The following is a 26,454-nucleotide window of genomic DNA, read 5'->3' on the forward strand; positions in this document are numbered from 1 at the left end:
CATGTAGGTTAGTTAGGGCACGGCTTTCCAGCCTCAACTACGAATTAGGATGCTTGATCGTTTTGGATTAATTGATTTTTTGGCTTATAGAGATTAGTTAATTCGCATCGGTTGAGTAGCTATGCATGAATAATTCAAATATATGATATGTTATCTGAAAACAATGATTTAATTTACATTGAATGGCTACTTGATCCGATGACTAAACGAATCCATTACCGTTTCATATATCCATTGCACTTTACTTTTGCTTGCATATTTTCAATGTCAAAACCACAAATCAAAACCCTATTTTTACTGTTTTTTCATGGTCAATTCTAACCTAAAAGAAATTAATTCTTCGCTTCTCTATGGTTCAATCCCGCACTTACCACTGTTGCTACGTTTTAGTAGTAATAGGAGTAGTTAGGATATTTTATAAATTTTCTTTTGTTTCGGGGTGGAGTCAAATTAACGACATCGATTCTCTAGTCCAAACAAAAATGGCGCCGTTGCCGAGGAAGCAAGCCAATTAATATCATTTAGTTAGAATTGACTATTAAACTTTAAAAACCAAAAGAATATTTTCCCTTTTCATGTTTACTTGTTTTTTTTTTTCAATGGCAGAAAATTTAAACATTTATGCACTTCAAGCGAGATACGTGGAACAACGGGAAACACCAAAGATTTAGAATTCGCATGGTCCTGAGTGCGAATATTATCCTCCTTGGGAGTGGCCTAGCCAAATGTCGTTGTCAATGTCATATCAGTCTACCCACACAGGTATTTCTTTAGAGGATATAGTTAGGGAACTTTCTAATCGCTCTGGTGAGATTGTGTAAGAATGTCCCTACTATTATCAAGAACCCATCATTTTCCAGCAAGATGACCTCTATTTCGAACGTGAGGTTAAAGCTAAGATTCGAAGTTTGAGCAACCAAATCGCTCGGATCGCTGAATCAGTTAGGAAATTAGAGGAGTCTTGGGAATCATCTTCTGAGGATGCCAAGGTGAGCAGCCTAGATACGAGCATCATTAATTCCGCAGAGCAGCTTGTCCCCCAAAATTATGATCAGGGTAAGGCGTTGAATTATTTAAAGTGTGAATATACTAATGATTTTTCTAAGTGTGCAGTAAATCATTTACAGCCATCCAACGTCTGTGGCACTGAGGCCGATCTTGTGATGGAATATCTGTGGACCGATTCTGATGACGATGCTTGTCTTTTGCCACACCAAGAACAAGTTTGTGAGATTAAGTATGACTATGGGCTTACTTTGGAAAAATCCCAGGTAAAAGAGACAAAGGCTTCCAAGCCTCGTCCTGATCTTATTTTTAGATTTTGCTCGCCTTCACCTCACGAGTCAGTTGAGTCAGAGTTTTTGTTTTCAGTTGAGTCCGTCCCAGAGTCTTTTATTTTATTTCTTTTTAAAAAATTAAAAATACAAAATTCGACCTGTCTGGTTATTTTCAAAAGATGGGAACCCTTATGGCTTTACCTGGCCATATCGACTCATCCAAGAAAGGACCATAGAAATACGAGAATTTCTTTATACCTTGATAGGGGATAGGTCACATCAAGCAACTGAAGTTAAAAATTTAAGCTTCCTGGAGGTAGCCAGGTTTTAAAATTTTCTTTTTTCTTTTTTTTAATTTTATTATATTAGATTTAGATTTTTATTTTTATTCTTCTTTCCCTTTTTTTTTATTTTTAGGTTAGATTTTTATTTTTAATATGAATAAAAAAAAGATTTAGAATAAGGGCACAACTCTTGTCTTTGAAATTAAACAAGTTCAAGTCAAGTCCCATTAAACTCTTTAGTGAACTATCCTCAAATTTGCATGTATGCATCAAATCTATCTAATTCACCTTTCCAGGTAGGTTCCCAGGTAAAGGTGTTCCGTTTCCGTTAGCTTAAGTACCCCAACCTAGACAAAACCCGCCTTAGACAAAGGGTCCCTTATAGATAGATTTGCTACATATTTAATCTTTTATTGGTCAATTTAATCCTATTAAACTGATTAAAAGATTAAACCTTAGATTGCTAATCTCATTAGAACTGTGATCTTAGGTCTATCTCCACCAAGTTTTAAAACTCTTTTAAAACCATGATTCAAGCCTAAGTTCACATGCATGTCTTTCTTATTGATTTTAGTTTTAATTTCCCATATAACACTTATAAAAGAAACAACTAAAACCCATTCACATTGTCACGCATAATTAGGTATTTATAACTCTTATAAATTTAACCTATCTGTCATGTTTCATGCAATGTCCATTCATTACTATATATAACTTTTATATACTTTGTAATGAACTAAGCAAACATGTTTCCATACACTCTTATACTATAACACTTATAATATAAAGATGATGCATGTCTATGCTTAATGCATGCATAAATATAACTCTTATATTATATGATGCATGAGCATGCTTTTTTGTAATTTAAGTCATACAAACTACTATATCATAACACTTACAATATAGAGATGATGCATGACCAATGCATAACCTAAGGTGGGATTTCAACTATATGGCATATCATATGACATATAATAAAACATACATCTTATGTACATTCACCAAAAACTAATGGACCGGGATGATTAGCCTTAAAAAAAATAAATTAAATATCTATTACACACATCCATCGAGCAAACCGGTTCATAGGCGAACCGAGTCTTGAACCACCAGGGTGAAGCCTCCCTGATCGTTTAGTAAATTGGTCGAGTATCCACGATCGCTTAGCTACGATCGAGTACCATTTAAATGCGATGAAGCATAAGGCACTCGATTGTTTAGCGCACTAAATTAAAACACGCAAGTCTAAACGATCGTTTAGATGACTACGTTACTGTGTAGCACGATCGCCTAGACGATCATAGAGCAGGCACTTAAGTAACTTTTACTACACGATCATGTAGTCAGTGACTAAGTGATGAAGCTTGCTGAGCTACACGATCGTTTAGTGTGCGTGTGTCCTCTTGCTGCCGAGTATCCCATACTCAACGATCGATTACCCCATCGTTTACACGATCTGACCAATGCTTGGTCATTTTCTTCCTCGAAGTAAAACGCAACTCCTTGCCTTAAAGCTTCATCACGAACGACTTACACTAACTCAAACACTTTGAATTATAGACTCGATAGCAAGTTAATATAAGCAAAAACACAGGGGCCCTTACAATTAACTTTGAATGTAAAAGAATCCAACAACCAGAGGCAACCATCCCAGAAACTCCATTAATCCACATCCACAAATGTATTTAACATTTAAATAGAATGTAGACATGTTTTATCCACCGAGAATGTAAATGCTATTCTATATAACAATGGATTTGAAATATCAGAACCTGGCTCTAATACCAATTGAAAGAACCCTTATCAAAGAGAACCTATGAGCAGAAGCAAGATCGTTTCAAATTCATTGTGACAGAATTACAAACATTCACAAATATATAAACTAGTTATACAATTTAGAACAAATTACGGCATGCTTTGATAAATTAAATACAAAAGAACGAGTGACATACCTTTTGAAGAACTCTTCTTCTATCTCTCTTGCTCTCGTGGATTCTTGGATCAACACCTCTTGTTGTCGCTTAGAACGCCAAGCCAATCGTCTACCCAAATCTCTCATTGTCGCTTAGAACACGAACAATCCTCTCCACGAAAAATCAGCCTCTCAAACACCACCACTTAATGACCTTGGTATTCTCGGAGTGAGAATCCAGGAAGTGTGGGCTTTGTTGGATTTGGTAGAGGGAATGAGGAAACAACCATCGTATTCAATGACCAAGCAAGTGGGAGAGGTTTGTGTCTATCGTATAGACTGTGGTGCTTGATCATTTAGTAAAGGTACACGATCGTTTAGTAAATCAGGTGTGATCGTTTACACGATCGTTTAATGAAACTCGCTCACCACGCGGTCGTTTAGTAAAAGCTATGTGATCGTTTAGTAAAAGCTATGCAATCGTTTAGACAATGGCGCGTGTAAACGGTCGTTTTGAAAACTTAAAGCTGTTGTGTAGGCTCTCGTGAGCTAAATGATAGGCAGTGTACATGAATGAAGCGATGCAATGATTCTTTACAAAAATGAAAACTTTTTTCATTCTATTCTTCAGTTATGAAAAATTGAATGAAACCTCCCACTTTCACGCACGGTTAAGGAGAAACCACCAACAATTATCTCATAATTGTTTTAATTATAAATAAATATAATAACTAACTTATCATATTATATTTATAACCTATAGTTTTAATATCACATCATATGCAATATATAAACCATAGTCCTTTTCTCCTTTATTTGATATAAATCATATTTATATCTTTTTCCTCCAACTAATGTATCTCATACATTATGTCAACTATATCATATATAATTGAACCAGTTTAATCATATCATATATAATCAAACTCCATCTTGTCAATTTGAACACTTCAAATTGACCCAAAAACTGATTCTCAACTTGAATCCATTGAGTTACCAAGGGGACCTTATGGACCTGTAGCTTAAAGCTCCAATGGTACGTGAATAGCTTACTAAACACTTTAGCCACGAGATCCACTATCCGTTAACTGTCAGACACTCCACTAAAAACCGACAGCTGAACTTTTCACATTACAGATATATTTATGTGTCCATCGGATATAACCAGTCAACAGTACGATAACCCTTCACAGATGCTCGTAAGTACAGCTAGGCCAATTTACCATTTTGCCTCTGTAGTTACATCTAACTTCTTAAGTACCACTAATTCCTCTAATGAACAATACATCATAGTCCAAATATGAGTGGACACCTTTCGAGCCATGAGAAGGTGTGTGGCATCACATCGTTCAAGCCCCGGAATCAGCCCTTAAGGGAGCAATCTATCTACTTACCCCTACTTCAGGGAAGGAGTGAATTGCATCTTGTGTAGCTGAGTTCCCAGCTCCCCAATCAGACGAATCCTCAAAGTGGTAGGTTTGAGTCAGCGATCTGGCTACTCGCACCCATGCAAATCAAAGGACTGCCCTTAAAGGCAGGAGTTCCCAACTTACTCAGGATTAAGGTCATGTTACTTATGGTCATCCTAGTGAAGTGAAGTCTTTGTCATGAACGGCGTTATATAACAAGACTAAACACTTTGTGGTCCGGTCTTATACAAACTCCTTTGTATAGGACACCCCCGCTCGCATGTCTCCATATGAATGATCAGGATTAAACCATCTGTAGCATGTCACAACACTTGTAACTATCTACAAAGCGGGCTGCATCCGTAGTATCACCAAGGTAAGGTTTCCCTCCTACATCCATATACTATAGACCATTTTGGTTATCACTTAAGGCATAATCCACCTTTATGTCTCCACATACATGCTTAAGTTACAATGACAACCATGGATCTTAGTTTATTGGTTTGTGGTAAAGCAATTAAAACATCTCATGTTTCATAGACAATAGTGAAGAAACTATTATATATTATTACATCACAAGTGTTTGTTCAATACAGGTGTTTACAAACTACAGAACCCAACGAGAGTTTAGGGCATCAACCCCAACACTCACGGCTAAGGTTTTTGAGAATCACTTATAGAGTATGGGTATATAGGACATGCCACATTTAGTCTAGGCAAGTGGGAGACTTATACTGGGCGCGTATTGTGTGCCCTAGTTTCTTGTTTTTGTGTACTTTTTTAATACTTTGACTTTTATTATGTACACCCCATTAGTTTTAGAACAAGTGCAAGCTTGTTTCGATTGATTCCCTAAATCTCGTGGGTTCTGTAGTTTTCAATTGTAATGTATAAATAATTTATTTATTTAATATAATATAGGCATTTTATTTGACGTTTAGTAGCTTAACCTACAAAACCAATAAACTAAGATCCAAGGTTGTCTTTTGTAACTTAAACATGTATGTTCTCTATAGTTAAAGTAAGTAGAGAAATTACTCCCTTAAGGACTGATTTTGGAGCTTGAACAATGTGGCGTCACACTCTCTCCTAGCCCGAGAGGGATTTGGTCATAGTTGGACTATGATTTATTGTTCATTAGAGGGATCAGTAATACATAATAAGTCAGATGTAACTATAGGGGCAAAACGGTAACTTTGTCCTAGTTGTACTTACGAGTAATTTGTGAAGGGTCAATCACCATTGATTGGTTATATCCAATAGACATATAAATATATATGTAGTGCGAAGAGTTCAGCTATCAATCCTTAGTGGAGTGACCGGCAATTAATGGAAGTTGCTTAATATAATTAAAGAGTTTAATTAATTAACCAAATATCATTGGAGCTTCAATCTATAGGTCCATAAGGTCCCCTTAGTAGCTCAACTAGGATTATTGAGAATCGAATTAATTTTAGATTAATTTAAATTGTTCAAATTAATTGAAGGAATTAATTATATTTGATATATTATAATATAAAGTTTTATTTGAGAGGAAATAATTATTTGAATATAATTCAAATATTAATTATATGAATATGATCCATATAAATAATATTGGTTAAATTTATAATGAATTGATTCAAATTACATACTATATGTTAATTGAGAGAATATTAAATTATAAGTTATATGATATATGATATAATATAAACTAATATTAGATATAACATATAGTTTAATATATATATATATATATAATAACTATATTATATATGTATATGTTGATTTATTAAATTGATTTAAATTTAAAAATTATTTTTTAATTTAAAATTTTAAATTAATTAAAAGGTGGGAGTTTTTAAGTAACCCCCTCCTTCTTTATTCTCTCAAATTGAGGAACTAGGGATTTTTTTTTTCTCTCTTTCCACCTTAAGGCTAACGTAGAGAAGAAAAAAAGAGAAAATTTCTTCCTCAATTAATATCCCTCTGCAACTTTCCTCTCTAAAAATCTTCCCCCTCTCTACAAAATATATCATAGAGCCCACAACTCCTGTGGATTCTCACCCAAAAGAGAATACCTAGGAAATTTGGTGGTCGTGTCCAAGCAATTGAATTTTTCCAGTGCTATCCATTGGGAGTTCGTGATCCAAGGAGGTTCATGACCACAGAGGAATTTGAGAAGAATTTGTGACTTCAAGGGTTAGTATTTTCTAAATCCTAATTTCCTTTTAATTTTCTCAAAACATGCTGTAATTTTTTTTAATGCATGAAGTTCTTATCCCCTTGATTTCTTTGTTTCTATAAAATAAATGATTTTAGGATCCGATCACACTTCTGCACGGTTTTCAAAAATCTTCAACCCGCTCATGGGAGGTGTCTATATAAAGGAAAGCCACGAGAGAAAAACATAATTTCCTAGAAGACGATTATCATGGATCAAGATATGTTATTCTAACTAATGTTGTTGTGAGAATTATCTAATTAAAACATCTTGCTATTTATTGTTTTATACAATATTAGGGTTTTATTGTATAATTATGACATCAAAGGTTACACTATTTAGTTCTTAAGATTTCAAAAGTACCAAGGTAGAAAATTGCATTGGTAGATTTCAAAAATTGTTTAAGAAATCACATAAGGAACACACTTGAATTAGACATATCCTAACCATAGTGGAAATTTCCATCGAAATCTTGAAATCCCAATCAAAATTTTGAGATTTCGATGGCAGCCTCCAAAGAAATTGAATTTGAAAAAAAACCACAAAAAAGAACCTATAATATTTTTAACCTCATTCAAACTTTTCCCATTAAACTTCCACATCATTTCACAATAATTACAAAGGTGGGGGATTAAACCTCTAACCTCTAGTGAGGATGGTCATACCAATTACCGTTGAGCTAAGAGCGAAGCTCACTTAGACAATTTGTTTCTTTTACTACTACAAAATTTGATATAGATATGTAATCATGTTTTTTTAGATTGGACTATGGGTTTGTGACCATGGTGTATATATCAGTATAGCCTATAGTATAAATCATGGTTAACGCTAGCCATGGTCTATATTATACATTATATCTAATGTCACGCTCATGGTCTATATGGTCGTAGACCATGGCTGACGTTAATTGTAGTCTATAGTATACTAATACTTACATTAACCATGGTGATTATTGATAAGACTAACTATAGTCTACACTAATAAACCATAAAAAATACTCGTAGTCTATCACTACAAACTATAGTTGACATCAGTTGTGTTATATACTGATAGTTCATCCAAATTATATCAATTACATGAAATCTTCAAACAAGTTCTACTTTAATAACTAAAATCCAATCAAATTATATACATAAATGAAATATAAGAATAAAATAACTTAAAAAAGCACTAAACCTATTGAGCCAACTAAAACTATTATACATCTTTTTCTACATAAAAGTATTTCTTAAAGAAATTGTTCCCACTCATTTCATACTTTAGCAATCTCAACTTGAGCACGTACTCTTCTTTTTTCAACCTAATAAATTGAAAAAAAAAAAACAAAAGATAAATGTTAGAATATAGAACTTTAAATTAGTCTCATTCTCTCAAACACGATTATGGAATTCAAGAATAAAGTGCTTACAATAAATTTTAGTTTAACCTTTTGAAATGTCTTCAAATTAAAATTTTCTAAATAAACTTTCAATTTGAATTAAAAACTTACAAGAACTATCAACATACACCATACCACTAGAGATTTTAAGATTAAAAATGGAAGTCTTAAAAGTGATACGATGAATTGTTATTATATGTTGCAAACCAGATAATTAATTCTTTTAGTTCTTGAAATAAAGAAAGTAACAATATTCTATGTAACGACCCGACCTCCTAGGACTTAAGTTAGGTCGTTACTAAATACTTGCATGCATGGAACTCAAAACGATACTCTGTTATGACGAAATAAATGCTAATGAAATACGGTAAGTTCAAAAGACTTTCATTAAATTCAAATATTAAAACAATAGTAGGGTTACCCAGAAATCATAAAGGATAGTAAATAAGTCTGAAAAAACATTCTTAAAAATAAGTTGTAAATATCAAACTAAAAGTTAAGAGAAACATGAAAATAACTCTAAATTTCATGATGCGGAAGCGTAAAAACTAGTCCCAGTGGCTCGATCACGAATTCCGCTTGTCCATCGCCAGTGTATCTCTACCCTTATCTGAAATAACAACATGAGAAAAAATGAGTATAAAATACTCAGTAAGTAACCCCACTACTGGGGTCAGGCTGGGCATCTATGTCGTCTAGATACCCACCTCTGGTGAAACATATAAACTGCTCTAGTTCTTATGGGACACATATGCACATGAAACAAGAAGGAGACTGAGTCCTATCCTACTGTAGTTAAGTATGCTCACTACCTCTGGTGAATCCCGAAGGAGACACAAACTGGTGAATCCCGAGGGAAACACAAACTGATGAATCCCGAGGGAAACACAGACTAGTGAATCCCGAAGGAAACACAAACTGGTGAATCCCAGAGGAAACACAAAATCTAATGGGCATCTAACTAATCAGTAAGGACATTTGCACAGTCTCAACATCATAATCATCACTGTACAAATCTATGACATACATATAAACCTCAACATCATGGCTCTACGACATACATATATACCTCAACATCATGGTTCTACAACTTACATGTGTACCTCAACATCATCAGATACAACCATATGGAAGCACATACCATCTCATACTAGCATTCAAGTGTCTGTGCATAAATAAATAATTCAGATCTCGTACCAGAACATACTTTGATCATATTATACTATCAGTCTATCATGCTAACATTCTGTCATAACATACATTTATCATGCTAGCATACATCTAATGTCTGGCTCATGGGCAGTTCCAGTAGTAAGATTACTTACCTTGATATAAGGTCGAACCAAAAAGCAATTGATGTGAAATTCTTGAATCCTTAATCAAGCCTAAACATAAACCAAGCTTTAAAATTAATAGTTAAGGCCAAATTTCAAACACCCAAATATTACAAAATATTTCCAGATAACCTTACCTAAGGTGTGGTCCAATTCAAATTCACCTTCCAAACCTCCAATTTTAAGCCCACATAATTAGCAAACCAAACTCTTCTTCATCTTGAACGAAATTCTTGAATCAACCCCTAATCATAATTTGAAATTAGGCTTACATGATTAAAGCTTGAATCAAATACATACTTCACTACCAATGTCTCAAATAAATTATCCATATGTAGCTTCGTCAAAAAAATCACTTCCAAAATGACTTTACCAAAATTTCTCAACAACCAAAATTAATCCACAAGAGGGTAATCAAAGCATAAAACAAAACTCGCTAAAACAAACTCCAACTTCACTGAACAACACCTCAATACCTTCACAAACTTGAATCCAAAGTTGAAACACAATGGGTATCAACCAATTGATGCCAAAAGTAAATGAGTATTCAAGAATCAACCGAAAACAAACCCAAACGGCAGAAAACTTACCCAAATCGATAGATTCAGTGACGGAAAAAGGGAACGATGCTTGAGCAATGGACGGAGGTCATGAAGAAGAAACTGACACGGCAGCTTTGGGCAGCGTCAGACAGGCTCACGAACGTGAGGAAGAAAAGGGGGGTGGAGTTTGACTTTTTATAACAAAAAAAAATATTAATAATAATAACAATAAACCAAAAAAAGGAAATAAATATAATTACATTTAATTCCTTTCCATTTTATACTATTAAATTCCTTTCCGTTTCAAAAGAAATTTAATTCCTGCCGTTAATTTCCAATTTGAATAATTTCACGCCAACAATTAAATTCCCGCACTTACACTTGAAGTCTAAAATTTCAAAAATGTCCTCCAATTAATAACAATTACTGAAATTTCAAATAATAAAGTTACAGAAATTACATTATTACTAAAAATGTGCGGGGTGTTACATTCTAATTCCAACCAGAACACAAATAAACATCATAACAAGTTATTATATTATGATAAAAAAAATTCAAAAAGTCCTTCAAATAAAGAAAAGCTACAATATTCTAATTCTAACTAAAAGAAAAATTAGCATCATAACAAATTTATTGTATTAGGATAAAAAAGAAATTTTACTGTCTTTAGAGAAAAAAATGAGGTCCTCTTGTAATGAGACAACAAAGCAACCAAATTCAAAAACATTTTTAAGATAGAGTACTTTTCAATTTGTGCCTATTAGAAAAGATGCTTATAAAAAGAACTAAAAATGTATACCAATTACTACTAATATATTTCAACAACAACAAAAAAAAATGTTGAATAATTAAACCCAGCAACTAAAAACTAAAAATCGGTTTAAACAATTATAATGTGGAGCAAGAATCTAAATAAAGAAATAGTGAGAAAAACCTGAGCAAATGGACTGTTGTTGAATGACTAACTTTATTATGTTGTTTGATAGAGAACTTAGAGAATTGAGAGATTGTTAATACAGCTATCACAAATGATGTTGATCGACATTAAACTGCAAAAGGCTAAAGAGATTTACTAGATGACATTCTAAAACAAAAATTAGTAGATGGATTTCTAATTTGGTAGGGTAGTGGCCAAAAATTGTGGTTCCACTGGTGGTGGTTTTAAGCAACAAATAAAAACACCTTTTCCTTTTCTTTTTTTTTCTTTTTTTTTTTTATTTGGGAAAAATGGATTAAACAATGGGTAACTCCAACTCCGTGGTTTTATTTTTCTTTTTACAATTGGTGGGTTTTTTAAGTGAAAAAAAGTTCAAAGTGTTTAAAAATAAGAGACCATTATTTTAACCAATGAATTTAATTTAGTCTCATAAAATTATCATTTAGAGAACATTTTATTTCAACTGCAACGTTTTTTATAAGTGTAGTATTAAAATATATATTTAACTATGGTATTAACAAATTATAGTTTAAAGTAAAACCAATATGACTGTGGATTACAATTCACATTTATCGTGGTATAAAGTTAATATTAGGCTTTCTATGGTTGCTAATAATATATTCTATAATTAGCTTTTAGACCACAATTTTTATTGATACGGGTGTACATTTGATTTTTAGACAATAGTTTTATACACTTGTAGTTCATAATGTGCTTTTATACTATTATTTTTATAGACGTGGCGTAAAATTAATTTTTACACCACAAATTTTATTGACTGTAGTGTATAGTTAGTTTCTACATCAAGATTTTTATTGACCGTAGTGTAAAATTAATTTTTACATCGTGATTTTCATTGATTGTAGTGTACAATTAGTTTTTACACCATGATTTTTATTAACTATGGTGTATTAATAATTTTTACACTAGGATTTTTATTAACTATGGTGCAAAATTAATTATTACACCATAGTTTTTATTAACCGTGGCACAAAGTTAATTTTTGCACCATAGTTTTTCTTTATCATGGTGCAAAGTTAATTTTTACACCATGGTTTTTCTGGATTGTGGTGCAAATTTAATCAGTACACCATAGTTTGTATTGATTGTGGTGCAAAGTTAATTTTTACAACATTGTTTTCCTTGACTATGGTGCAAAGTTTCATTTTACACCATGAGTTTTTTTGTTTTTTTATCGTGGTACAAAGTTAATTTTTACATCATGATTTGTATTGACAATGATTCAAAGTTAATTATTACACCATGGTTTTTATTGAGTGTGGTACAAAGTTAATTTTTACACCATGGTTTTTATTCACTATGGTGCAAAGTTAATTTTTACACCATTATTTTTAAAACTTCGTCGTCTATAACATATCTCTAGACCATAGTTTTTAATTTTTGTGGTCTCTAAAAAGGTGTATTCATTTTAGACCAAGGTTAGTTCGATCTCTACAACATTAGACCATTGTTTTTTAAAAAACATAGTCCTATGTCTAAATAAAAGTTCAATGTATAGTGAATTTTATAGTAGTTAGCATCTCAAATTTTCATTTTCACGTCATTTCACTTCAAAATATTCCAAAACTTTATATTATTTTGTAATTATTTTTCATTTCTTTTTTAAATTTCTTCTCTAGTATTGACATTTACGTAGACATTGACAATATACATTTAAACGTTGTCTTACTATATAGAAATGATGATTAAAAATGGTTAAGTATAGTCTAATTAAGTCATAATCATAGTTTAATTAACTAATTATAACAATTTTTCATCTATTTTCATAAAGTTTTTTGAAATCGCTATCAACATCAATATTTCTATCGATTTTTTCTTAAAATTGAGACTTCGATATTTCAAATTTTGATCTATCTTTGTCTTAGAAGGTCTAGCTTATTTCTTTTCAAATTATTAGTAACAAATTCCAGTAATTATTCAATAAAACCACATAATTCGTAATTCAAACGAATTTGCAATAGTTCAAAATATATAGCATAGAAATTTTAAATTTACAAAACAAAGCATGTAAAGTTGAGCCCCTAATTTACAAAGCAAGCATGATGTGGGCAAAATTCTCCATGGATTGGGTTCCGTAGGTCCCGACCCAATCAAGACGAAAAATTCTCGATTTGATCAAGTATGGAAATCTTTGTCCCTAACCCCGGACCAAGACAAAATATTTGTTTATTGTATTTTTATAATATATTTTCTTATATTATTTAAGAGGATTTTCAAAAATAGAAAAATAAGGGAAACTATTTATATTAAATAGTAAAATTTTGGTCTTCTTTGATAGAACCTGATAGAAGTTTATTAGTGTCTAAATGATAGATGCTAATAGAAGTTTATTAGTGTTTTTTTTTTTTTTTTTTTGCTATTTCTATAAATAATTTGACATTTTTTCTAGTGAAATTATTTCAAATGATAAAACAGTTAAAAATATTTACAAGATATAGCAAAATTTTAGAATTATCGATGATAGACACTGATAGACTTCTATCAGTGTCTATCAATAAGTCTATCAGTGTTTATCAATGTCACTGATAGACTGATAGAAGTCTATCATTGTCTATCATCATCTATCATTGATAGTTCTAAAATTTTACTATATTATGTAAATATTTTGGTTCATTTTTCTATATTTAAAAACAGACATTTTTTCTACCCGTGAAAATTTTTCTATAATCATCTATAACATTTATAAATAAACAATTGTAAGCTACTGTATTTGTTGGTGTTATTTTAAAAAATTTAATCTCACAATATAATAACTAATTTAAGTTTTGTATTCTAATTTCCTTTTTGGTTATCAAGGTAAAGGTTGAAATTGGACTGACAAGATGAAGTTGGTGCACAAAATGATAGACTTGTAGTGTTTATTGATAACTTGTAGGCAGTATAAGTGATTGTATCTTTTCCATGTGAAAAATAAGAAAGGGATGAAGTTTTGACATTCTTTTCTAAAAAAATTATACAAAAATATGAAGTATACGATCACACATTCTCAATATCTAACATATTTAAATTTCAGACTAATAATGCTATCTTTATGCAAATGAAGGCGCGGTCGCATAAGCCAAGTACCCACCAATGTGATCAAGCAAGAACTATCAGAAAAGCGGATGATCGCATTGCTATAAGCGATAAGGCTTGACATGACATGGGCGGTGGGAGTCAAATCACAGACTGTGTTGGTAGCTGGCAAGAGAACTTTGTGAAGATTCAATGAACTTCTGACATGTTGCAGATGGCGCGACAGGATATATGAGAAAAATAAGATAAAGTAAAGAAAAAAAGCATCCTCAAGCACCTATAAATATCCATGTAATTTTCATGTAAAAATAGCAGTGGGAGACGAAAAAATTCCGAGAGGAAACTCTGCTATAAACCTTCCTGTATTTTCATAGAAATTCCCTAGTGAGAACTTAGGATTCCTATGAGAGAGGAAGGAGAATACCACTGTTTAACGTTCTAAATGAAGCAGTCGCCAAAGGAGCAGTAGGGAGCAAGGAATTGTAGGCCACGACTTGATTCTATACTCTTTTTCTTTTCCTTTGTATATTTGCATTGTACTTTCTTTATTGACAAATTTAGACTTTACATTATGAATACATGTTCATCTTATCTTATATCCATCTTTTCCACCAATATCAGCTGCTATTTCGTTTTTGGTAGGTTGTTTTGAGCCCCTAGTCGTTGAAATTCCTTCATATAATCACAGATGGTGCGGTCTTCTTGTTTGTATTATTGATATTGGTTATATAAGATCTGCTAATAGTTCAAAGGAAGGAACCTTTTCTTCATCAGCTTGAGCAATTTAGGCCAATTCTTGATGGGTGGTTTGCCGTAATACCCCGGTTGATCCCACCACGTCGAGGCGCCCCGTCGAATTTTAACTTGAATAAAAGACCATACAACATATTAATTAATACATCTATGTAAAAAATGGTCGTTACTAAAAGAAAGACTGTGTTGTCTTTTTGTAACTTTCTTGTATTTCACTTTTAACTTTCATTTTTTACATTAAGGGTAGTTACTAAAAGAAAGACGGTACTTGAAATTATATTTTCTTTCTTTTCATATTTCTTTTCTTTTAGATCACATCTAATGGTCTGCCTTCATTTAGTCTTAGTGTTTGGATCTAATTTATTCCGAACTTTTGAAGGTGTGATATAGCATGTTTGATTTTAATTTTATTTGCATTTAGTTTCATTCTAATCTAACTATAGTTTGTTATCTTACTTGTAGGATCAAACTAATTGCACAATTCCTTCAATAATTATTTTGAGATTCATTGATTTTATGTTTGGAGCCTACTTTTTATAGTTCAAATTTTGTTTAATTCTTGGGGAACAATTTGTGATGTATTAATGTTATTCGTTGCTTTTTTTTTTTTTATATGTACATAGACATTTTTCTAGACATTGTTATTTCATTTGTAAGTAGAAAATTAGACTTAACCATAAAAATGTTTGAACAAAAAAGAAGTTTGTAAAAAATGCAAAGGATCAAACGTTTGCACCAAAAAAAAGAAAAAAATCATTAACCATAAAAATTGAAAGTCTATTTCACAAATGGGAAAAAAAGAAAAAAAAAAAGATAAGGCTTGTTTTTTAAAAAAAAAATTAACATTTATTGTTGAGCTAAAAGTAATTGATAATTAAAAATTGAGGATTAGAGATTAGAAAAAATGTTTATTTTGGAATATGACATATCTTTGGGGATGTAGATTATATTGTTACGCAATTGAGTGTCTAAATTGTGTGGTAAAAACATGTTACATTTTTTGGAAAGAAAAAAACAAAGAGTTAGTTCAATATTTAAGTTTCTTCGGTGTTCATGATTGAGGGCTAAATAGTTATGAAAAGTTTTCATTTGTTTGAAATATGGTGTTTATGAATGAAAAAAATATATTGTCTGTAATTGAGTTTTCAAAAATTGAATTCAAAATTTGTGTTTAGTATATGTTTAATTTGTAGAAATTTATTATATTTTATGAAGGAAAATTTTCAAAAATAGAAAAATGTCAAACTATTTATAGAATTAGCAAAAAAAATACTTATAGACACCGATAAACTTCTATCAATGTCTATCACATAGTATCAATAATAGACTTCTATCAGTTTCCATCACTGATAGATTTCTATCCATCTCTACCAGCCTCAAGAATAAATTTTATTATTTTGTGTTAATAGTTTCTCTTGTTTTTCTATTTTTGAAAAACTTCCCTTTAAGAATGGGAAAAAAATTAAGCATTTTCTTAAAAGAAAAATTAAGCACTTTTTAGTGTTACAAGTATTAGGAAAATATATGTGTAGTTGGAAATTAAAAATAAATAGCAAAAAAAATTAAGACAAAATCTATTTTGTTTAGAAAAACTGCATCAAATACCTCAATTCAACTCAACTAAGTCTGCGCCCCAAATAGAGACTTTCTGATTCAACTCAACTCAACTCAACTCAGTATCCATAGACCAAACATTCCAACTCAACTCAACATTGCATCCCAAACACAGATAATCTAACTCCACAAATAATCTAACTTCTCAAATAATAATTACACGCAACTAAAGTTTGTGCGTGAAATGCCCCCGTGGTCATAATTTCTTTTGAAAATCATTCATGCATTATTTACTCTAATCATCAATTTTGTCAATCTGACATTCAAAGAAGTCTACATATGTTTGAGAATGAATATATGAATGTTTTTCAAAGGTAATTTACTGAAAGATATAAGTTGATTTACTAATTATGAAAATTTAGAAATTTTATTGACTCAAATTATAATATATTTTCATACGATGTCGATCGAATGAAATTTGGAAGAGGTTGTAAATTGATACATTTATATGAAAGTTCATGGTAACTTAAATTGATACACAATTATTAGTTCAAAGTTTAATTGATACAACCTTCAAAATTTAATTACGCTATAAATTGATGTGTCCTAAAATTTATCATTATGGTAGAATATTTTACATTTCTAACACATATCATTCTTAGTAGTATGCCAATAAAAATATTTTTATTATCTAAAATACAAGATGTGTATACAATTAAATGAACGTATTTCACCTGGCATAGTGTTTATATTATCAACCTCGAGGTCAGAGGTTCATTCAACTATCATCAACTATGTATAATCAACTTCACGATCCCCCACACCACTCCGAAAAAATAAATAAAAAAAAATCTAAACAGCAATTTAAATGAATCAATTAATAGAACTAAAATCAAATGCCTAAAGTCCTAATCGAAATTATTAGTAAATATTGAAATCCTAAAGTCTTCAAATCCCCATGCCGAAATGTTAATGCCCAACGGTCCTTTAGCAAAGAAGGGAGAACAATAACATCCATTAAAAAAATTAGAAATTAGTCTACTATATAACTAATATTTCACAAATATTAATTTACTAAAATTCTATAATTGGATATTTGCAACATTTTTAACCTTCCAAATATTTGTGAATAAAAAATATATCATTTTATTTTTTGAAATATCATTAATTACATTTCTCTCATCAATAAATTTTCAAAATATTTAATTCCTTCTTATTAATATTATTTTTATTATATAGATATTCACTACTTAGTGTCTCAAAAGTTATGTGTCACCCTTTATGTTGTCCATATGCCTTGTAATAATTCATGTTTGGTGTCATGTAAGTCTGCATCCTACTTATCACTTTACCTATAAATAGTGGCATTTGGTAGATCTTAAAAATTACACACACATTGTGCAAATTCCATACAAATTAGAGAAAGTGGAGAAATTTGAGAATTTTCACATTGTGCAAATTAAAGGTTTTGAAAAAACAAATATTATTTTGCCTAGAGGAACAAAATTTACAATTGATAATGCATTGTTCTCTAGTCAATCAAAGAGAAATCTTCTAAGTTTAAAAGATATACATCGCAATGATTATTATATTAAGACTAATAGTAAGAACAATGTGGAATATCTATATATCATATCCGTTGACTCAAATGAAAAACGTATATTAAAAGAGTTGCCTACTTTATCTTATAGATTATATTATACTCGTATGAGTAATTGAAACATATGCAATAATGAGCCTGAAGTTCATGAATCCAGACATATTTATAATTTGGCATGACTGATTGGGTCATCCAGGATCTATATCTTAGTGTTATTGGTGCACTTATATATCTTGCTAATAATACAAGACCAGATATTGCATTTTCAATAAATTTATTAGCTAGATATAGTTCTTCTCCTAAAAAAGACATTGGAACGGAATTAAGCGTATACTTCATTATCTTCGAAGAACAATCAATACGGGTTTGTTTTATTCAAATAAATCAAATTTTGATCTAGTTTGTTATGCCGGTTCTGGATATTTTTCTGATCCACATAAAGTTAGATCTTAAACAGGTTATCAGTTCACATGTGGAGGAACTATTATATCATGGCGATCAACGAAGTAGACTATAACGGTCACTTCCGCAAATCATGCTAAAATTCTTGCAATTCACAAAGCTAGTCGAGAATGTGTACGGCTAAGGTCAATGACTCAGCACATTCGTGAAACATGTGGCTTTTCTTCTAATATAAATCTTCCAACAACATTATACGAAGACAACACAGCTTGCACAACCCAAATCAAAGGATGATATATTAAAGAAGATAGAACAAAGCATATTTCACAAAAGTTTTTCTACACTCATGATCTTGAAGAAAATGACGACATCACTGTATAACAAATTTGTCCAAAGGATAATCTGGCAGACTTATTTATAAAGGCATTACCAACCGCAACTTTTGAAAAATTTGTGCACAACATTGGAATGCGACGACTTATCTTTAAGAAGTATATATTATATGAAATATGTACTTTTTTTCCTTCTCTAGGATTTTCTTCCATTGGATTTTTCTTAGTAAGGTTTTAACGAGACATATTTCATATAGATATATATGGGCATCTAAGGAGATATTATGAATATTATAATAAATAGATGTCCATTGCCTAGTGTCCCAAAAACCATGTGTCACCCTTTATGTTACCTATGTGTCTTGTAATTATTCATGTTTGGTGTCCATGTAAGTCCACATCCTACTTGCCATTTTGCCTACAAATAGATCTTAAAAATTACACACAAATTGGGCAAATTCCATACAAATTGGAGAAAATGGAGAATTTTGAGAATTTTCTCGTTTCTTATTTTTTTATTTTATTTATTTATATATTATGTTTTATTTATTTTAATATTATATTATATTTTATTATCATTCATGTTCTTGTTGTGCTCCTCAAATTCACAACAAGTTTTTAATTTTAACTTTTTTGTTATTTTTTAGATTTGGTTCATACTCATTTAATGCAAGATATTTTAGATTAATACTTTCTCCATTTTAGAAGATTTGGTTTATTTTTTTCTATATTCCTAGCTAAAAATTGATCACCTCTTCATTGATATCTCAAGTATATGTTGAATATATTAGTAATATACTGGAAATATGTAAATATACATTATAAAAATTTTCTTGTTCATGCAAATCTCATATATACCTTAGTATATTTCTAAAGAATTTAAATATGTTGTATATATATCAAATATATCTTGTTTTCTTCTTTGAAACTTCTTGCCGATTCTTGTTTCATTTATCAGGGTAACAAATTTTTTTATTTTTGGAAAAATTTTCCTTGTCTAGGTTTTGGAAAAAAAGTCATTGTGGAAAGTTTATAATCGCAAGAAACTTCCTTTACACTCTTATTTTGTTATTAATATTATTATATATTTTTATTTTAAAAAATGAACGGTAAAGAGGGCTAAAAAGGTAAATTGAATCAAAAGTAAAATAATAGCTTAGGAGCTTATTCATATAAAACATTGTAAAGTTTAGACAATTCCATAATTAAACTTATTTACTTATGCTATTTGTGTAGAAACCCCTCCTAAAAGTCAAGAGTATTTTTTTATAATTTAGCTAAGAATAAAAGAATGGCTCTTAATATTGTTTGTACTAAAACAAATAATAAAACAAAATCATTCCAACATTGTTTGCTAATTATTAAATCCTTAAAATATCATCATTTTTTTAAAAGAAATTAATGTCAATTTCTTTCTTTTTTAAGTTAAACAACATATAAGCAAGAGTGTGGATTCAAATTTTTAACTTTTCAGACGATGATACATTTGAACTTAGTCTAGTTAAGTTATATGCTCACGTCATCAAATCTATCATATACTTTTTTTTAATAAAATAATATTTTTCCAAGATAATTCAACTACCTAAATCATCACTAAATCACATGTTTTAAGTTATTAAACCATAATTTATTTAAGTCTGGTTTGGTAATCATTTTATTTTTAGTTTTAGTTTTTTAAAATCAAATACTACTTCCACCTCTAAATTTCTTTTTTTTATTATTTACTTTTCAACAATGGTTTAAAAAACCAAACCAAATTTTGAGAACTAAAAAAAAAAAATAGCTTTCAATAAGTTGTTTTTGTTTTTAGAATGTGATTAAGAATTCAACATTGTATTTAAGAAAGATGCAAATCATTGTAAGAAAATTCGAAATAGACTTAATTTTCAAAAACAAAAATAAAAAACCAAATGGTTATCGATGGCCTTAATGTTTGCAAAAGTCATTATTTTGTTTATCAAAAGAGTCTTACTAGTATTGCCTTTCATGAAAATGTAGTTCACAGGGATTTGAGGACAATGATCCAAGAAGCTGCTACCCCCTATTATGATGCATTTATTATTAATAACCAATCATATCCAATACATAATAACAAATGGGATGGCTACCTATACCAACAAACAATATTGTAAAAATAGAGACTACAAAAATGTAGAGAGTAATGGTATTCTCCTACTTGTATGTGAGCAAAGAAGTAATCCTCAAAGTCAGTAGATGCTCCCTCTTTCAGTCTTTCTGCTATTAGCTGCCATTCATCATCAATGTGCTTCAAGAAGACATAACCAAAGAGTTTCCATAGCCATTGAGATGTGATTTTTGCCACCTCCAAGCAATCCCTAAACTTTCTTGAAGATCGGTGTATTGCGCTGTCCAGTTCAGTTCGTTCTTGATCTTAGTTGGGTTGCTAAATACTTCGGCGTAGTCACCCGGTCGACGAGAGAGATAGTCGACTTTGATGTCCACCCCAGTTGCCTTCTTGCATGCCTCCACAAACTCCTTCACCGATCGGCCTGATCAAAAATATCCAAAAACTACCTTCAGATTGCCATGTCTAGAGATTGCTTTATCAATGAGATGAAACAGTTTGGGAGTAGAAAAGAAGTATACTACTGCAACATTTCCTTTTGGCCTACCTTTTCCCGTTCCAACATTATAGATTCCGACTTTTCCAGGGGTTGCCTTCTCCAGCGCTTTAACATGAGCATCCACAAGATCGGTGACGTCGATATAATCGCGTATGCAAGTCCCATCATGTGTCTTGTAATCTGTTCCTTTGACCTGAAAACATCGCAAGAATAGAAAAGCAGCTACGCACTTGATCACATATCTCAAAACAATAATTCTCCAGCTGCATCTTGTAACTGTACAATAAGTTCATGCTTGCTGAACTATATATTTCTATATATAGATCAACAAATTACCTTAAGCCCAGAAATAATGCCACGGGCAGCATCAAAACAAGCACCCGATATGCGTCCGTGCTCACGAAGCTCAGGTCTAGGAGCTTCCCCAAGTCTGCCCTCTGGATCAGAACCAATCACATTGAAGTATCTGGACAATTTTCAACACATTCATACATCAGATTGCTTGCTTATTCAAATGATTCACTCAACAAAAACTTTATAAAGGTTTCCAAATTCCCTCCAATTTCGCATATTTAGTGCAGTAAATTACCAAATAAGATAAACCAAAATTTGAAAATTTGAAACATAATTATGAAAATAAACTGTCTTAGTAACAATTTCAAAGAAAATGAAATAGGCAACGAAAAAAAGTAAGGAACCACGGTTTATAAGATGAGTTATCAGGTAAAATAACAACCTTAGGATCATGACTGCCATCTTTGAATTTTTTGAAAAGTCAAGGATGATTTCTTCCGCCATCTTCTTGGCCTTCCCATAAGGATTAATTGGAGCCTGAAATGAAAACAAATCAAATATTTGTCAATCGAACTCCAGTCCGCATCCATACAAGATTATATCGTGTCGAAGAAATTAAAAATAATAATAATAAAATAAAGCAGGGCCACAACAAATTCCAAATCTTTCCACGAGTATTATACAAATACGCAAGCAGACGCATACGGTGCAAACCTGAGGAGTTTCTTCAGTGATAGGCATTTTTTCTGGCTCTCCATATGTAGCACATGTACTAGAATATATCAATGTCTTCACACCATGTGCTGCCATTGATTCTAACACTGTCAAGGTATTTGAGGTAATATTGTGATAATACCTACATCAAGAAATACCGTGCTCAGAAACGATTCGCCAAAACTCGAAACAGCTCCTTCCATGTTTTCTCATTTCTCAACCCCAAAGAAAACAAGAAACGTCTTTGGATTCCCTTTCCCAACAATTAATCTGTGTTATTCATTCAAGTTCAGAGATGTATATCAACCGGTGACGAGAACAATGGACTAGGAGTTATGATCATGGACCATCTTTTCAACATCTTCCATCTATTCGTATGATGATGGCTATCCATCAGTCTGTTTATATGTATGAGACCTCAAATCCATTTATGGAGAGGACAACAATCTTCTTCTAGAGAAACCAGAGACTGATAACCTAAAAAATAACAATTCGAACAGTTAATTTTATACTCACTTCAGAGGATCAAGGGTGCTTTCCCCAACATATGCTACTGCTGCAAAATGCATGACAGCATCAAAAGCATTCTCTGAAAATATTTTATTAACCTGAACATATCAGTTAAGGCAACATTTGAGTTCAAAGCATCTAGTATTTTGAGGATTCATCAGAAGTATAAGTCATAACGTGTCACATAGAAAGGATACAGATTTTGTATCTCCCAAGTCAGCATAGATGAACTGAAGCCTTCCATATTCTGGAAACAATTCTTGCAAAACCTTCACAGCACCTAGATTGCCACGGGATAGGTTGTCCTGTTGTGAAGGAATTATTAACAAATGAAGGGTATAAAACCAAAGATATGAAAAGGGTACGATCTTAAAAAGCATCATACCACTATTGTTACACGATAGGAGTCCTTTAATAGTCGAAGTGCAGCATGCGAGCCAATGTATCCTGCACCTCCTGTTACTAGAACATGAGTGACTCCTAGTTCATGAATTGCAAACTGGAAGAAAAGAATATGCACAACTTTAGAAGTTGCATAAAAGAACGTTTCTCTTAGGAAAAGGTCGTTCTCAACACTTCTTTTTTCAATAAGAAAAGTTCTTTCATTGCCCAAGGAAGGCAGGATAAGAAATAAGAAATCCTCTCAATAAGCCAAGGAATTTACATTTCACAAGCAAAGATACCAAGATGAGTATCTACAAAATTGATTACAAAGAGAACACCAGATAAAAGAGCTTTATCTGAGAGAGAGTGAGAGAGAGAGAGAAAACTATCAATTATTTGACTGCTGCCCAAAAATATCAGATCATAATTCCCAAACCAATTCCATGGAGTAACACAGTAATCTAAGAACTGCAAAGTTCATTGAAATGACAGCAATATTTTAAACAGGAACAGAGAAGAGCGCATGATGAACAAAAACAAATCTTGGAGAAAAGAACAATTTTCAGCCTCTTAGATCAGAACCACAATTAAACGATGGCATCAGCCAAATGATGTTGGAAACAGCCTACAAACGAAATGCACACAACCCTACATTATCTTAGGAATGATTCTCCTATTTCATGGTAGAGTTTTCATAATGTCATTTTGCGAATCAGATCAATGATAATTGAATTTCTAAAACAATCAATATACTGCAGGGATTCAGGCATCTGCCACAAAAATAGAGATGAAAAACTGGCTGATAAATTCCAAGTGTATGGACGTTAGAAAAATATGAATACAAATACATGAAAAAAATTGGCACTAACACGGGATTAAAGTACGCAATATGATGTATAAGTTAAATAAAAAAACTGGCAGCTGTATTGCTATTGGATAAAATTTCCTTAAACCAAACTTATAAAATATGATCTGGTACATGACATGCCACGTAACAAGTGAAAAGTCTGAAGATTCTTCCAACAGGACTTGTAGACTTTCAATAGAAAATGATATGATCACTGGAATATACTCGGTCAGCAGCGATATAAAGCCATAAAAGTATCATTAGATATTGAGAGCTACCGGCGTTGGGGTGCTAAAATTTGGGGATTGCTTGAGCATAATAATACAAATTGCAGTAAGTGAAGCAGCCAAAAAGATCTTTCCTACAAAATTGTTCTTCCGTTTGGGATCCGGATAATCCATACCTATAAGGGAAAGATAGGTAAATGCAAGAAAACACAAGTAAATAAGCTTGAAGATCTTAAAGAGCTACAACTTTCACATATTTTAAAGAAACTTTGAAGTTTGAACATCCATGCAGTCAACCTGCAATAAACATAGATTTTCTGAGAACACTACAGAAGAGAAACTCACCTCCAAATGACACAGATCTACCGAACCTTGATTGATTTCTCGACCTACCAAAATTGAGCATTTGGGAGATTGCTCTATCTTTCGTTATATTACAGGACGGTAACTCAATGAGTCCACTTTAAGGATGGGGCTGTGGTGTAAAATCCTGCAAAATTAAGGAAAAAATTATCAGTAAATTATGTAAGTAAACCAACCACAAATGTGAACTCAAGGTATGATCACTTCCAAATCTCAAACTTCTGAATGAAAAACGGAGACGAAATACTAACAGGAGAAACCCCCACAAGCAGAAATCAAAAGCAAAAGCCAAATTTAAACAAAATTCAAAGTTATAAAAAAAAAAAAATTAGGAAATATAAAAAATAATAACTTCTTTTTTCAAACTACATAACAAGGACGAAAGAAACAAAAGAAAAGAACCAACTCCACTTCATAGATGATGCTGATAAAATTAGAAAAAGTACAATGCAAATTACAGTAATCAACCATGCATTAATGGAAACCAAGTACCAATCAGACTGCAAATTTCAAATTAGAGATCAATTTCCATTACGAGTAAACATTACAAGAAAGGCACTAGAATTTTTTCTTCAAAATCAACAATCACCTCAGTAGTCATTTTCACTTTCACCAAGAAAAACGAGTAAAGAACAAAGAAAACAATCCCTAAACAAAGATGCAGGGGGATCAAAGGAAGAGAACCCCACATAAAAACAAAAACAGAAGTAACGTAATTAATTAAAAGGAAAAACGAAAACGTTCACGTCCAGCTAACAGAACGTCTTTGATCGCAAAGAAGTAACTGAAACAGTAGAAAGAAAAACATTAGAAATAACCCCATTTGAATTCCCCAAAAGATCTTCAAAAGCAAATCATATCATAAAGAAAGAAAAGGGAAAACAGATTGCATCAATCCAAGCAAGACCCAGAAAGGAAAATGCGAAAAAGAAAAAAGAAGGGGTTACCAGGAATCGAATGGAAGTCCTTGAAACGAATGAAATTGGAAGAAAGAACAAAAATGGGGATGTGGGTATGTGAGAAAAATGAGAGAAAAAGAGAAAGGAAGGACGTAAAATGGGGTGGTGGGATGAAAAGGGAACGTTGATAATCGAAAGAGAAAGTAAATGAAGATAAATGCAATGTAAAGAAATGAGAGAAAGAAAGAAAGAAAGAAAGAAAGAAAGAAGGGGAAAGAGAAGGTTGGAGTTCTGTTTGGAGCGGACGACGGAGCAGAGAGCTGTCTGTTTGTCCACATTGTATTTACTGCGTATATACCACGCGCCTCGCCTCATAATATTTCTGAATTTTTTCCTCATTCCATCCCATAGTTAATTAATGAATCATTCTATTATTTCTAGATTATTAGTTTTTATTTTATTTATTTATATAAAATAAGGTATAAATAAATTCTAAATATTCTTTCTTTCTTCTTTTTTTTGTTTTGTTTTTTTTTTCAAAGGTAGTAGGTGCATTTAAGACTATGGTTTAAATTTCCACCCAAATTTTGAGATTTCGTTGATCTCAAATTTTTTATAGGAAAATTTTGTTTTTTCCCACTTTCAATCAAATTTTGAGAAAATTTTGATTTTTTT

General features: G+C 31.6%; 2 protein-coding genes across 3 annotated transcripts; one reads left to right on the forward strand and one right to left on the reverse strand.

Annotated features, from left to right (window-relative positions):
* The first annotated feature begins 609 nt into the window (after positions 1-609).
* LOC150034512 (uncharacterized) lies at positions 610-14,898 on the forward strand. Of its 2 annotated transcripts, none has more exons than XM_090316305.1 (3): positions 610-762; positions 861-1,271; positions 14,344-14,898. In XM_090316305.1, exons 1-3 carry the CDS (start codon positions 622-624, stop codon positions 14,434-14,436), a joined length of 645 nt encoding a protein of 214 aa, XP_090172431.1. In that variant the 5' UTR covers positions 610-621; the 3' UTR covers positions 14,437-14,898. The 2 variants fall into 2 exon arrangements, with proteins under 2 accessions (XP_090172431.1, XP_090172432.1); XM_090316306.1 differs by lacking the exon at positions 14,344-14,898 and adding an exon at positions 5,482-5,690.
* Positions 14,899-20,988: 6,090 nt separating this feature from the next.
* Positions 20,989-26,116, reverse strand: LOC120082500 (UDP-arabinose 4-epimerase 1-like). The gene is made up of 11 exons (XM_039037691.2): positions 25,828-26,116; positions 24,863-25,007; positions 24,569-24,693; positions 23,445-23,558; positions 23,257-23,364; positions 23,066-23,157; positions 22,550-22,691; positions 22,278-22,372; positions 21,878-22,007; positions 21,590-21,734; positions 20,989-21,466 (listed from the first exon to the last, which is right to left on the reverse strand). The coding sequence occupies exons 2-11, from the start codon at positions 24,921-24,923 to the stop codon at positions 21,225-21,227; spliced, it is 1,254 nt and encodes a 417-aa protein (XP_038893619.1). The 5' UTR covers positions 24,924-25,007; positions 25,828-26,116; the 3' UTR covers positions 20,989-21,224.
* Between the last annotated feature and the right edge of the window lie 338 nt (positions 26,117-26,454).

The sequence above is a fragment of the Benincasa hispida genome, chromosome 8, assembly GCF_027475165.1.
Source record: "Benincasa hispida cultivar pf3 chromosome 8, pf3_genome.v1.1, whole genome shotgun sequence".
NCBI classification, from domain to species: Eukaryota; Viridiplantae; Streptophyta; class Magnoliopsida; order Cucurbitales; family Cucurbitaceae; genus Benincasa; species Benincasa hispida.